The sequence below is a fragment of the Alosa sapidissima genome, chromosome 16, assembly GCF_018492685.1.
Source record: "Alosa sapidissima isolate fAloSap1 chromosome 16, fAloSap1.pri, whole genome shotgun sequence".
Lineage (NCBI taxonomy): Eukaryota > Metazoa > Chordata > Actinopteri > Clupeiformes > Clupeidae > Alosa > Alosa sapidissima.
In genome coordinates, this window is record NC_055972.1 from 30,091,889 (window position 1) to 30,107,299 (window position 15,411).

Here is a 15,411-nt window from a genome sequence, read left to right on the forward strand (position 1 = left end):
TAGCATCTATACATCTTGCACTGGAAATGTCCTATTCTGTTAGCCTGCTGCTATACACTAGCATCTATACATCTTGCGCTGACACTTCTCTCAGACGGGAGCTCACGTTATGTGGTTGTGTAAACAGGAGACTTTAATAGTCCCTTCTGAGAGGCTTATCAGCTCCGTGTTCATGAAGCAGCTGCGATGGAGACTTCTCTGATGCATCCCCTAAACTGTTGTCTTGTCTTGGAACAGCGTGTATGTGTCCTCTCTACAGGCTCAATCATCAAAGCGTTTCTCAGTGGGGACGAGGCCCCATAGCTTACCTGTTCTCTGCCTGGTCATATTATTATGACCGCCGCGCATGCCCAAATTTCCGTCAATGATTCCCGGGACACTGAAAGACCGGGGTACACGAAACTTGGAGGGTAGGGCAGACACAGTTTTCTGTGAATATCTCGAAAACCGTAGGGTTTAGGAGGACCATTTTTTTTGTATGTTGATCTCAAGGGGCCATGTCAACCCATTCCATAACCACTCATTTCATGTATAGCGCCACCTAGTTAAACACAAAAAAGTAAAAATGAGGTGTTGTAATTGAAGGTATCTGTGACCTAACATAGTCAAAACTGCACGAAATTGGAAGTGTAGGATCAATATGACACCCTCTGTATGCACGCCAAGTTTTGTGGAATTCCGTTCATGGGGGGCCACACAATAAATTAATTTATGTTACTATACACCAACTGGCCTGTAGGTGGCCGGAGACAGTTTTCTGTGAATATCTCGAGAACCGTACGGCCTAGGAGGTCCACCTTTTTTATGTATGTTGGTACTTAAGGGGGCATGTCAACCCATCCCATTACCACTTATTTCATGTATAGCGCCACCTAGTTAAAAATTAAAAAGCAAAAAATTAGGTGTTTTCATCACAATATCTCTGGCTGACAAGGTCAAAACTGCAGGAAATTAAAAGTGTAGGATCATCATGACGCCCTCCGAATGCATGCCAAGTTTTGTGTACTTTCGTTCATGGGGGGCCATACAATGAAATAATTTATGTGTACATGTAGTGACGTACACCAACAAGGATTCCCGGGACACTGAAAGACCGGGGTACACAAAACTTGGTGGGCATGTACCCCCACATGGATAGCATGGAACCGTCATTTTTCGTTTTGATCTGTAGCCCCCCCGCTGGATTGGACCCCCCGAAAGGAGGGTAGGGCAGACACAGTTCTCTGTGAATATCTTGAGAACTGTAGGGCCTAGGATGACCATTTTTTTTCCGTATGTTTGCCTCCAGGGGTCATGTTAACCCATTTCATGTGCACACATGTGCACAAACAGATACACACACACACACACACACACACATACATACATTCACAGTAATCATACGCATGACACATACTCACACAGTAGACATATGTACGCTTGCATGCACAGGCACATACGCAGGCACACACACCCACACCCACACCCACCCACACACACACACACACACACACACACACACACACACACACACACACACACACACACATAACATAAACATAACACAAACAATCAAGAATTTCTCAGAATTATGAACAGGCAAGATGGAGGTGGGGTTGTATAAAATGAATTTTACATGTGAAATCTATTAACTAATCATGTTTTGGTACTTGTTGTCTAGCAGATACCAGTGAGAATTGAGTGTGGATAATGCAATTTAGTGAGACAGTTAGAATCATATAGGCCTTTCAGCGTGATTTCTTTTTGTGGAAAAAATGTACTGGACTGGGCGGCGGTCATATTTTGTACCGATCTGCGGTACATCTAGTTTACTGTTTCATTTGGATGTCACTTATCCAAAGGGACTTAATATGTTAGCTATTACATGGGCCAGCCGCTGCAGAGCAATTCAGGATTAAGTGTCTTGCTTAGGGGCATAACGGTGGTAGTCGGGAATCAAACCCACATCTTTTCTGGCTACTGCATGCAAGGCCAACTCTTTAGCCACTACTCTACCACTGCCCCCATTATCTGTGACTAAGCTCTCACAAGGCTCCAGCACCTACCACATCCCCAGTAGAGCTGTCACTTTACGTTCGAAAATCGATTGCACAATCGATTGGACCAAACACCACAAGTTTCGAAAACTAAATTAGGGAATCGATTTTAACCAAATATTTACACTATTAATTTTAAACGAAATTAAGAATAAGAACAAGAATATAAGAATATAAAATATAAGAATATAAAATAATTCCGAAGTGCAGTAAGCATTGCGAAAGCTAAAAAGAAAATTCCCACCAATTTTACGCACCGGGAACAGCAGTTTCAATCAGCTGCTGTGCTGCTCGTGTTTTGCCAAAAAATGGAGGACAACGCGATCAACCTGTACGACATGTAGAGAGACGAGTAATAGGCCCTAATAACTTCAGGAGTTCGATGTGGAAGTACTTCGGATTTTTGGTATATCAAACTATGGAGAAGAACAAAGCGGTAGGCTACGCAAACTGTGCAATCGAGTTCTACGGAGGCGAAATTTGTTTGACATTTCTAATCGTAAACACAGACACAGCTACGTTGAAGCCTGCAGTCATGTCACTGATGTAATTAACAGCACTCACCGACGCACTTATTCTTACTGTACTCTAATGTTTTTTTTTAAACTGTCCTAAAATTGTGAGAATTGTTCTAACACTTACTGTTTACCATGTTGTTAGTCGCTTTGGTTAAAAAAGCGTCAGCCAAATGTAATGTAATGTAATGTAATGTAATGGCAGTCCACTTGGCTTACTGGTTTTCGAGAATGTTGCACTTCTGTTTGTCATTGTGCACGAAACTTCACGCCAATAAATCATCAGAAATATTGCTGGCTTGCGTCTACAAGCGCCCTCTTTACGTTCGTCCTAATGCCTGTTAGTTGTTTGTGGATTGGCCTATATTTGGCGTTGAAAATGGAAACGTCTTTAGACATAAAACATCGATTTTACAATCGATTCAATGAACACTTATGTCTCAAAAATCGAACAGGATTTTTTCACAAAAGTGACAGCCCTAATCCCCAGCTTGTATCAGATACAGTCCTCGTTGCTTCATTGGCAACTACTTCAATTTCTCTGAGAGGCTGTTCACTGGGTGAACTATTTGTTGAGTTAAGTTGATCTGAATTGAACGGAGTCGAGTCATCCAGACGTCTGATGCAGTGTCTGTCTGTCTCCCCCTTTTTTGGTGTCCTGATGTGCCTGTGGGTCCTGATGCAGAGTTGGAGGAGGAGTCACCCATCATTAACTGGTCGATCGAGCTGGGCACGCGGTTGGACAGCCGGCTGTATGCACTGTGGAACCGCACGGCAGGGGACTGTCTGCTGGACTCGGTGCTGCAGGCCACCTGGGGCATCTACGACAAGGACTCGGTGCTGCGCAAGACACTACACGACAGCCTGCATGACTGCTCACACTGGTGAGGACACACACACACACACACAAAACACTACATGAAAACCTGCAGGACTGCTCACATTGGTGAGGACACACACACACACACACACAAAGAAAACATGACACACCAGCTTGCAGTCTTGGACTGTCTATCTATGTGTCTGGCTTTCTTTTCCTTCTTTGTTTTCACTAGGCTGTACACAGACACGCACTTTGAACTGTCTGGTAGCTTTGTGTAAGCAACAGAGTGCAAGGTAGAATAATTATCTTACGCTTTCTATTGTAAGGGTTAAGGCTCAGGTTGTGTTCTATAATTATGAGCTGTTGCCTTGTATTTGAACTCATGATCCTTTGACAGGAGCTACAGAAAGAATAAGCATTACTTAAGATTCAGATGAGCAACTTATGTTCATTCACTTAGCCATTTAGTATTCATTTAGTCTTAAAACCGTTTCTTTCCAATCATGGTTACATCAAACTTGCATAAGACTACATAACCAGTTAACTTTTGGTCATGTAGACCTATGCAAGTGAAGTTTGACAAAACAAGAGAAAGACAAACAAATTGCAATGTGCAATCACTAAATGTAGAGCAGAGAAACATAAGTCACACATAACGGCTCAGCCACAAAACTTGCTTACCAACACTGAGCATACTACAGGTACATCAAAACAACTCAACTGCAACTGCTAAGACAACATGTACACCAGTGAACCGAAACTTGGCTTGACTGAATAAGCGTGTCTTCAAGCAAACACGCCGAGGTATTCCTAAACTAGCGTGACCACATTTTCTGTTCTGTTCATTTTGTGACTAGTGCACTCAACACCTCTGTCCTTGAGGTTGTGTAGCTGTCGAGCAAGAAGCCTGACGTCTGGATCACATTTACTGGATTCTCGCCAGTCATAGACATCATAAGAGATGTCCCAGCTCTGAATAGAATAGAATAGACTAGAATAGAATAGAATATGCTTTTATGGTTACTATTTATAGAGCAGTGAAAATCTATCTATCTATCTATCTCTCTATCTATCTCTCTCAACCAGATGACATCCTTGTAATGTCTCATGGAAAGTAACTGTGTGTGTGTTCAAACACTAGTTTCCATACAGTCGGACAGCTTATCCTCCATGCGAGTGTCCGACTGTGGCGTGGCATTGAGTGCCCGCTGTCCACACTGAATCTGTTAAACATGGTGTTCTGTTCTGTCATATCACGTTCAAAATGGCAGAACAATGCAAGCGGCAGAAATAAAATAGCACTGTGTCACGTTGCGCTCACTTATGGCATTCCAATTGAACATAATGTAATCAAACTAATTTTGTCACTAGGACACATGCAGTTAGGACACAGTGTGACACCACAGGAGCTACTTGTGGTACTGACCGTTCCCCTTCTAGTATTTCGTCCCTGAGCGTGCACCTCTCATGAGCGGGGGAGAGAACACTGAGTTAGCCTTCACCCCCTCAGCAGGGTACCAACTGTGGGCTCACATGATCACCCACAGCCATCTTGAGCTGCGCTCAGCTGACATAGCAGTCATGGAATCTCGCTGGTTGTGCTGTGTGTTGTGGCTGTTAACTGGATCCCGGTGTTGTCTCTTGTGTTGTGTGTTTGTTCAGGTTCTACACGCGGTGGAAGGAATGGGAGTCGTGGTACTCGCAAAGCTTTGGACTACACTTCTCACTACGGGAGGAACAGTGGCAGGAGGACTGGGCTTTCATCCTCTCACTGGCCAGTCAGGTAACACCACACACACACACACACACACACACACACACACACACACACACACACTCAGTTATTACACAAGGGCAGTACAGCATTTGAGTGTAATGGAGGGTGGCAAATGTGTTCCATAGATTGCTGACCATGTCCGTCTATGAATTATGTACGACCCAATTATGTGTGCTGTACATCAAGGCCAGAGAGAGAACCTGTATTTGCGGGACAGCACAGCGGAACACGTCTGTAAGGGCGGCCCAGAACTCTCCCTCTGGCTGGAACACTGACCTTAATGGCCATAATTAAGCTCCACAATGAAGCCCATAGAGAGAGTGTGTGCTGTGTGCTCTTTACATACAATCGCTACCAGTCCAGTCACCAATCACAAGCCAGGCATACTAAACATATTACATGTTATTATAATCAATATTGATATGGTAAAATGTCCTCCTTCAACTAATTCTCGTCTGCTGTCTCCTGCCCCCCACCCTCCCACCCCCTCTCTCTCTCTGTGACCTGCAGCCTGGGGCGAGTCTGGAGCAGACACACATATTCGTCCTTGCACACATTCTCCGCAGGCCTATTATAGTCTACGGTGTGAAGTACTACAAGAGTTTCCGTGGCGAAACGCTCGGCTACACGCGTTTCCAAGGTGAGTCTCCACAATAAAGCACGCACAAGGTGCTCGTTTCCCAGGTGAATCGGCACACTAATCACATCAGTATTCTCCCTACGCACACACAAGAGAAATTCAGCCCCAGTTGGTATTTTTGGACTTACATGATGAAGATTCACATTCATTTGGGATTTGGATGGGGACTTGTATTCATTTATGACAGACTTTTCGGTCATACGTCATTTGGATGATCCCCTGTAGACTATGTACAGATGCTCAGATTGTAAACAAACTATCTATAGACCCTTTCAAGAGAGTTCCATTATCAGCATCATAGTTGGCCCCACAAGGCTTCCGTTTTAACAATTCATATGTTATCTTAATGCAGAGGAAGTAGATTGGGAACCAAATAGAACGTTCAAGCATTGTTTTTGTTTTTATTGTTGAAAGGGTCTATTATTCACGGTTAAGGTTCTCAATAAACCATCAGTCAAGTCTCTTATTAAGGAAAGTGTTAACTGACTTTTCTCCAAAATAAGCTTATAGTCAGATGAAGGTATGCTTTTTGCCAGGATAAATAAACTGGTTAAGTAGAATTCAAGGTTTATTTGACATGAACATTGCATATTAATGAACTTCAAATATAAAATCACAGGAGGATCCCACGCACTCCTACAGCACACACTGCTCGACATGCAGACAGATGGAGGAATGGAGATCTGACTGAATTGAATAGAATAGAATAGAATATAGTAAAGGAAAGGCAGGGTTGGCATTGCTTGAATAGAATGAGATGTGGGAAGAGTTTTAAGGTCATGAGTCTCACATTTGGTTTGTAGATTCATGGACTTGGATGTAGTGTGTGTGTGTGAGCAGTATGTGTTCGAGAAGACTTCATGATGAATTCACTGTTTGAACATCTGTTTGCCATTACAAACCAAAACAGAGATGCATAGGGAAAGGAGTGCGTGTGTGTGCGCGTCTGTGTCTGGCCATGTGTGTACGAGCGTGTGTGTGTGTGTGTATGTATGTATATATATATATATATATATATATATATATATATATATATATATATATATATATATATATATATATATATATATATATATATATATATATATATATATATATATATATACACACACACACACACACGTATGCAAAAGTTTGGGCACCCCTTACGAAAACCACTGCATCAGTTTGTCACTTGCTGAGCTTTTCAAGCAGCAACTTCATTTTAAAGTCAAAGTCAAAGTCAGCTTTATTGTCAATTTCTTCACATGTTCCAGACATACAAAGAGATCAAAATTACGTTTCTCACTATCCCACGGTTAAGACAAGACATATTTTTCCAATTTAAGTCCACAGACAAACATAACATTCAAGTAAACAAAAAAGTAAGTAAATAAGTAAATAAGAGGGCACATATAATAATGAAAAAAATAAGAGCAGCAAAATTTGGTTGAAATTGTGCATAGACAGTCAATAAAATACTAGTGCAAAGTCAGGCCAATAAAAGGCTTGGGTAGTTCTGTTTGACCTAAGTAATAAAGAAAGTGGCATAGTGGTGCAAGTTATGTAAGAGCAGCAGAAGTGTTGTGTTTTCAGGACAACAACACCAAGTTGTAAAGTGTACAAGTGTGCAAGTGGAGTAGTGCAGGCGGCCATTGTGGGTCCAATGTCCAGGATGTTATGTAGCTGAGGGTGGAGTGGGGAGAGGAGGGAGAGAGTTCAGCATCCTTACAGCTTGGTGTATGAAGCTGTTGGTGAGTCTGGTAGTGCGGGAGCGCAGGCTTCTGTACCTCTTCCCAGAGGGCAGTAGATCAAACAGATTGTGAGCGGGGTGACTTGCATCACTCACAATTTTGGTCGCCTTGCGGGTGAGGTGGGTGGTGTAAATGTCCTTCAGGGAGGGGAGTGAAGCACCAATGATCCTTCCAGCTGTGTTCACTATGCGCTGCAGGGCTTTCCTGTTGTATTCAGTGCAGCTTCCGCCCCACACAGCGATACAGCTGGAGAGGATGCTCTCAATGGTGCCTCGGTAGAATGTGGTCATGATGGCTGGTGGAGCACTTGCTCGCCTGAGTTTCCGCAGGAAGTACAGGCGGCGCTGAGCTCTCTTCGCCAGTGATGCAGTGTTGGTGGTCCAGGAGAGGTCTTCACTGATGTGCACCCCCAGGAATTTGGTGCTGCTCGCTCTCTCCACCACAGCACCGTCGATGGTCAGTGGCAGGTGTTGGGTGTGACCTCTCCGGAAGTCAACAACAATCTCTTTGGTCTTGCTGACGTTCAGCAGGAGGTTGTTGTCCCTGCACCACGTGGTCAGATGGTCGACCTCCAACCTGTATTGAGTCTCGTCGCCCTTGGTGATGAGACCCCTCTGTAGACCGCTTGGCTCGGTATGCAAACTGGAAGGGGTCCAGGGTGGGGGGGAGAATGGCTTTGATATGTGACATGACAAGCCGCTCAAAGCACTTCATGATGATGGCATGATGTCAGTGCCACAGGGCGGTAGTCATTGAAGCAGGATGGAGCAGTTTTCTTCGGCACAGGTATGATGGTGGCAGCTTTGAAACATGATGGGACGATGGCTTGCTTCAGGGAAGTGTTAAAGATGTCTGTGAAGACATCCTTAAGCTCCCCTGCGCAGTCCTTCAGCGCACGACCTGGGATGTTGTCTGGACCTGTTGCCTTACGGGTGTTGATAGCAGCAAGTGTCCTCTTGCATTAACATATGTTATATCTTATGGTAACAGAAACATCTCAGTAGTAAAATAACTTTTATTGGTCCAACAGAAACATATTTATGTGCATTTAAAGAAAAATAGGCATGTGCATAAATTTGGGCACCCCTAAGAAATAATTCCATTAATATTTAGTATTGCCTCCTTTTGCTGCAATAACGGCCTGTAGACGCCTCCTGTAGCCAAGGACAAGTCCCTTAAGTCTGGCAGGTGGTATTTTGGCCCATTCCTCCACACAAAACGCCTCTAGTTCAGTCAGGTTTCTTGGCCTCATGCGTGGACAGCCTTCTTCAAATACATCCATACAATTTTAATGATGTTAAGGTCTGGGGACTGGGATTGCCATTCCAGAACATTGTACCTGTGCTTCTGCATGAATTCCTTGGTGGATTTTGAACGGTGCTTAGGATCATAGTCCTGCTGAAAGATCCAGCATGAACTTTGTGACTGACTCTTGAACATTCTTGTCAAGAATCTCCTGATACTGTAAGGAATTCATGTGGCCCTCAACTTTAACAAGTTTTCCAGTACCTGTGCTAGCCACACAGCCCCATAACATGATGGATCCTCCACCAAACTTTACAGTGGGCAACAAGTTCTTTTCATGGAATGCAGTGTGTTTTTTCCGCCATGCATACCTGTTCGTGTTATGACCAAATAACTCAATCTTGGTCTCATCTGACCACAGTATTTTGTTCCAAAATGCTTCTGGCTTGTCCAGATGTGCTTTTGCATACCTCATGCGACTCTTCTTGTGACAAACACTCAGGAAAGGCTTTTTGCGCATCACCCTTCCAATTAGCTCTTCCTGGTGCAAAGTACGCTGGATTGTGGAACGGTGAACAACTACACCATCAGCAGCCAGATGTTGTTGTAGTTCTCTGGAGGTGGTCTGTGGTTTCTCTGTGACTATTTTAACCATCCTTCGCCTGTGCCTTTCCCCTATTTTTCTACCACATCTTTCCTTCACACGGACTGTTCCTGTGGCCTTCCATTTCACAACTACATTTCTGACTGTGGAGACAGACAGTCTAAACCTGTCAGATAATTTTTTGTACCCTTCTCCTAATTCATAATGTTGGATTATCTTAGCTTTCAGGTCAGTGGAGAGTTGTTTTGAGGTCCCCATGTTGCCACTCTCTAAGAAAGAACCTAGGACAAGCACAGCCAGCTATTACCTATGTTAAATAGCCTTTTTCATGACTAGTTCCACCTGTCTTTGTAATTGAAGGTCTAACGAGCTAATGAAAGCAGTTTTGTGCTGCAACCTCTCAGCTATAAATCCGTACAGGTCTTGAAATTAATGCTATTAAAAGGGTGCCCAAACTTTTGCACATCCCATTTTTTGCATTTTATTTTATTTTATTATAACAAAACTATGTAATGCTACTCTAAGAATTTTGGTCTGGAAAACACTCAAACGTCTACATCTTTGTAGGAAAACAAATCTTGTTGCTGTGATCTTCTATTATAAAGGAAGAGCAAATTGTCATTAAATCTCAGAAGGGTGCCCAAACTTTTGCATACGACTGTGTATGTATATATATATATAGTGTGTGTATACTTATATGTATGAGTGAGTGTGAGCATGTGTTTTGTGTGTGTGGGCTTGTGCGTATGTACAGTATATGCGTGCGTGCGTGGTCTTTGGTCTGTTTTTGATTTGAGCCGTGGAGGGTGTGGCTCGCGTGAAGGACTACAGTAACAAGCAGAGTGCAGATGAAGGCCTCCCTGATGGAGAAGAAGTCAATAGCGTATGTTTGGGAGAAGAGGGAGGTGGAGTGAGAAGAGAGGAAGCTTGTTTAAGAGGGACAAAGAGCGGAGTGGCGCAGACAATGGGCAGAAGGACGGATTGAGCATTCACACCCCAGTTCTCAAATATGCTTTAAATCATATGATGCATTGTCAAAGCGCTCACAGGAATAATACGATTATTCTATATAATTCTATAATAATAACTTAGCCCTGTTGCTAGTGAAAATAAATCAGCGAGGGGGAAAAAATATTTTTTTTGGAGTGCGACCAATCCTTGATTTGATCTTGAAGTTTCCTGGATCACGCACCTACAGAGAACAAACGAGAGAGTGTGGTGTTCGCAAAACAGGAATAATAATAAAAAAACATGTACTAACTCTCCCTCTCGGTCAGTCCATGTGCCTCTCTTTTCTCTGCTCTCCTCTCTGTCTATGTTTTGCTCTCTCAGTCTCTCTCCCTGACTCCATTTTTCTTTCTCTCTTGGCCCTTTAGCTCTCATAGCATTCTTTAGACTGATGAAATTCAGTCAACTTTTAGTTAATTCACTGTTCTACTATATTTCTGGTGTTTTTGGGTCTTATTTGTTATTTACATGGAATTAGCAATGTATGAATTGTGCTAGGTAAATAAACTCGTGTGTGTGTGTGTGTGTGTGTGTGTGTGTGTGTGTGTGTGTGTGTGTAGGGGTGTATTTGCCTCTGCTATGGGAGCAGGGCTTCTGTTGGAAGAGCCCCATTGCCTTGGGTTACACGCGCGGGCACTTCTCTGCACTTGTTGCCATGGAGAACGATGGCTACGACAATCGCGGCGCGGGCGCCAACCTCAACACAGACGACGACGTGACGGTCACCTTCCTGCCTCTGGTGGATAGCGAGAGGAAGCTCCTGCACATCCACTTCCTGTCCGCACAAGAGGTGAGGCGACATCAAAGATTGTTAAGGCGGAGCAAGATACTTCGTCGTAGTTCATGTCTATGGGCGCGAAATGGGGATCGAATCCTGTCTGCATAAAGAGGCGTGTCGATGACTTATTGACGAGCGTACGTTGCTACCGGCCAACAGCAGCTGCATAAATAACCGGCGCACACCTGATATAAGGTCGATTTTCTCCAGACTGGAATGCTCAAAAATGCTAAAAATGTACCTGAAATGTTCAGAAGGGTTTGAGGATCATGAAAATGTGCCCGAAATTCACATTCCTAACTCTATAGAACCAAGACCTTAGTATATGTGGTGAAATTCTGAGCTATGCCCATAGACTTCAATGGAGCAGTCGCTGCCTCTGCTCTGCATAAAGGGGGATTTTGACCCCCCTCGTGCGATCCGGGTTCCCGGAAGTGGCTCCTGATGAAATATCTTGCTCCGCCTTAACAATCTTTGGCGACATGACACGCTGACCAGTGTGATTGTTTCAGTGTGTTTAAAGCAAGTGTGTGTGTGAGTGAGTGACCACCATGTCTTACTCAAAGACTAAAGCCTATTTTATGCTTCTGCGTTGAATCGATTAGCACTTCGCCAGCAAGCAGTACTTTGTGGGCAGTTGTGCTAAAGTTCGCTTGCTGCCATAACTTAAACAGGCTGGCAGACACCTCGCAAATAACCTCAGACTTATTGGTTACAGTAACTAGGTCAATGGATTTTACTGGATACTTTGTACAAAATCTAAGCAAGAAAAGGCCAAACGAATAAGATTAATATTTTGGCATGACAGTCTATGGGGTTTGCCATTCTGAATATTGTTTTGGTGCTGAGCGACACAGACACACCAAGCGGTATGGCGTTGAAATGCACCGCGATGCAAAGCAACCCGACACAACCATAAAAAGGGTCACAACGCCGTGGACACAACCATAAAAGGGTGTAGCTACGCCGTGGAGTTGATGCAGAAGCATGTTGATCCCTTTAGAGTGAAAATATAGCTTCAAGAACAAAAAGATCCTCCTTGTCTTTTAGTCTCCCACCTGATGTATTAATTGGCTCAACTGGACTTAAACCCTTTGCAGCAGTCAACTGCATACGTCTGCTGTCATATATTGTCCTGCAGCTTGTAATGCTGCTAGAAAACTTGCTGAACATGGAGCTAGTGTTAAAGACCTGATTGGTCTTCTTTCATGAAGAGCAGTTGCTTTCTAGCCATGAGAAGCTATGACCATTCAGACCCTGACACACCTAGGAATCTCACAATGCAAACAGTCCTTATACTGAAACATTGCTGTCTAGTGTGTGTTGCGTGCTTATCAGTAGAGCCGTTGTCGTACATTTTTAAATGTTCACTGATTTAAAAAGGTAGATAAATGTGCCCTTGGTAGATAATTCCATTGATCAGAAGCACGTTTGCACAATTTTCTGTAAAAGGGATCAGTTGGACCCTAAACACACATTTTTGTATTTGAAGTTGTTTTATAGTAGGAGGCTCATTTCTAAATCTATGTCCTGATTGTATGTGTGTGTGTGTGTGTGTGTGTGTGTGTGTGTGTGTGTGTCTCAGATGGGGAATGAGGAGCAGCAGGAGCGTCTCCTGCGTGAGTGGCTGGACTGCTGTGTGACTGAGGGCGGTGTGTTGGTGGCACTCCAGAAGAGCTCGCGCCGCCGCAACCACCCGCTCGTCACCCAGATGCTGGAGAAGTGGTTGGACGGCTACCGGCAGCTCCGCCCCTGCCCCACCCTCTCCGACGGCGAGGACGAGGATGACGATGACGATGAGTGAAGAAGACGAGGAAGATCTGAGTGAATCTGCCTTTTCTCAACAACAATGACAAAAATGACAGAGAAAAGCCTGCCTCTCTCTCCTTACATAAACACTCTTACACAGACGTACATAAACACAAACACAACCTAAATAGCATCCTAAAAACCAGAGACTGTTGACAACCTCTTCTTTGCTGCAGAGCAGGGTATGGGATGGTCTGATAAATAAAGGATTCTAGTTTATGAATGCTAACAAACTTTCTAGAGTTTTCTGTCTCTCTTTTCCCAACGTGAAATCTTTACCCATAAACGTAGTGCATGTGGCTGTTATAAAAAGAAGTAAGGATTATACCAGCATTTTAAGCAAAAGCAAAATGACAAAACCTTTATACTGGTTTATATTGGACAGTTACAAAGCACATTTTCAATTATTTTATATCATTTTCTGGTCAAAACATAATTGGCTTTTCTAGAAGGGGAGGATAACTGAAGTGTACATAATGTCTTTGGGCCATCAAGAAGTTGAGTGGAGATTGTAAAGTATAGGGACTTCATAAAACAGTGCACATTCATCACAAATAAGATTTATATAAATAGCACCTCAAGTAAATATAATTTATCTTTTTTTTTTTTAAAGGAGACAAACCCCTCTTCAACCCTGAATCCTTCAGGGTTGAGCTTCAGTCATCCATTTGATCCTGTATGTTTACTTTACAATTTCAAGTTTTGTTTGTGAGATTTTCAGTGAAAAAAGGAAATTGCATTATTTCTTTCTTTTTATGTGTGTGTGTGTGTGTGTGTGTGTGTCTGTGTGATTTTTGTTCTTGTTCTTATTGAAGATTTTTTACAGATGCCTACCTGCTGGAAGGACAGAAACATGCTTGTAAGCATCTGTTAGAGTTTACCTGAGTTTGTGTCTATCAAGTACCTCATGTGGATGCTAAAATTTGGTGCTTTTACTTTGAAGAGGAAGGAATGTGGGGCTCTGTACAACACTAGTGTCCGTTAGGTCTTGGAGCTTCACTCTTGTCTGTAGCCATTCACACACATTTCCTGCAGGTCCTGTTATTTCTTGTAAATCACCAAGGTAACTGTTTCTGTGTGATGTCTGTTGCATTTCTGTCCACTTGTCAGACATTTCCCACATGTGTTTAAAGTATTTAAAGGTGCAATGTGTTGCTTCTGTTGTTGAAAGAAAAAAATGGTAGTTTGTTTACACCTACAGCCAATGAAAAGAATGTTTTGCAGACCTTCTGTGCACTCTGTAAAGCTTGTTTTTTTGTTTCTTTTCTGTTTTGTACACTGTATTTGCATTTGTTTGGCTCAAAGTTTGGTCCCTTGTAAATGAATGCATAAAACATTGCCTGAAACAGGAAAACAGATTTCATTCATAGAGTGCATTGAAGATGTCAAAACTGTTTTCGACAACGCAAAACATATTACTCTTTTAAACATTTGGGAAAACTAACGTATTTTGAAATCTATTTCAGATATCTGAATTTTATCTTTTTTTGTTTTCTTTTGTTTTTTGCTTATGACTGGTTTTAAACTGTCTTGTGTGATGGGTGTACGTTAAACACTTAATTTTAACCAAAGTGATCATTAACCCAGGTTTGTGGGACATTTGCTGTGAGATAGACCCTCTTTGTTTCTCTTTGCCATGGATCACAGTACTGTTTTTCAGCCCTCCCTGATTGTGTGTGTGTGTGTGTGTGTGTGTGTGTGTGTGTGTGTGTGTGTGTGTGTGTCCCTTTCTAGTCAAACAGTTATATGGACATCACTCGTGTTTCTGCTTTGTATGTATGCAATAGATGCTCTTGTGACTATGATGGTATTTGGGATTAGATAAACGGTGGACCTTGTTGGACAGGAGCATAAAACGAGGACACGACTTATCAGGAAAAAAAAAGAAAGGCAAAATGTTTTTGAATGTCCACTTCTAAAGCCTCTATAAACCTTTATCAGAGACCATGTAGCGTGTTTGTGGTCTTTCTTTAGTCCCTCTCTCTTTAAGACCCAGGGGGCAGCTCCTGAAGCTGGGGATGTCCACACAACAGAATGAAACACGAGTGGAAAACATGAGAGCTGTAGTAAAGGTAAAATATAACTTTTTCTTTTCTTACATGTACATAAGTAGGAGAGCAACTTGCAATACGATACAGTTACAACATTTTGCCCAAGATAATAATACTACGACAACACAGCCATAAATTCTAAGAAAATCATCTAATGATACAAAAATACTCCTAAAAAGGCAAAAAGCAGGAATTGTATTTATTCCAACACTAATATGACCCCTGACGCTGTCTGCCATTTTCTCCCTTCTTGTTCATCACAACTTACTTTGATTAATTTCACAAACTCTTAACAAAAGTCAAGACAGTATATCAGTAGCCTATCGTAATATCATATCGCCAGATGCTTGTGATGCATCTATTGCAAGAGATATCCATTTTATAATACAGAT

The 15,411-nt window shown here is 42.7% G+C and overlaps 1 protein-coding gene across 5 annotated transcripts in view; it reads left to right on the plus strand.

Annotated features, from left to right (window-relative positions):
• LOC121685825 (ubiquitin thioesterase zranb1-B-like) overlaps positions 1 to 14,915 on the plus strand; it is a 42,729-nt gene extending 27,814 nt beyond the window's left edge. For all 5 annotated transcript variants that reach the window (XM_042066592.1, XM_042066590.1, XM_042066591.1 and 2 more), the window contains 5 exons: positions 3,237 to 3,435; positions 5,037 to 5,157; positions 5,662 to 5,791; positions 10,942 to 11,171; positions 12,745 to 14,915. In XM_042066592.1, the coding sequence (XP_041922526.1) occupies positions 3,237 to 3,435; positions 5,037 to 5,157; positions 5,662 to 5,791; positions 10,942 to 11,171; positions 12,745 to 12,963 (899 nt within the window). In that variant the 3' untranslated portion in view covers positions 12,964 to 14,915. The remainder of the gene's footprint in view (positions 1 to 3,236; positions 3,436 to 5,036; positions 5,158 to 5,661; positions 5,792 to 10,941; positions 11,172 to 12,744) is intronic.
• Positions 14,916 to 15,411: the final 496 nt, after the last annotated feature.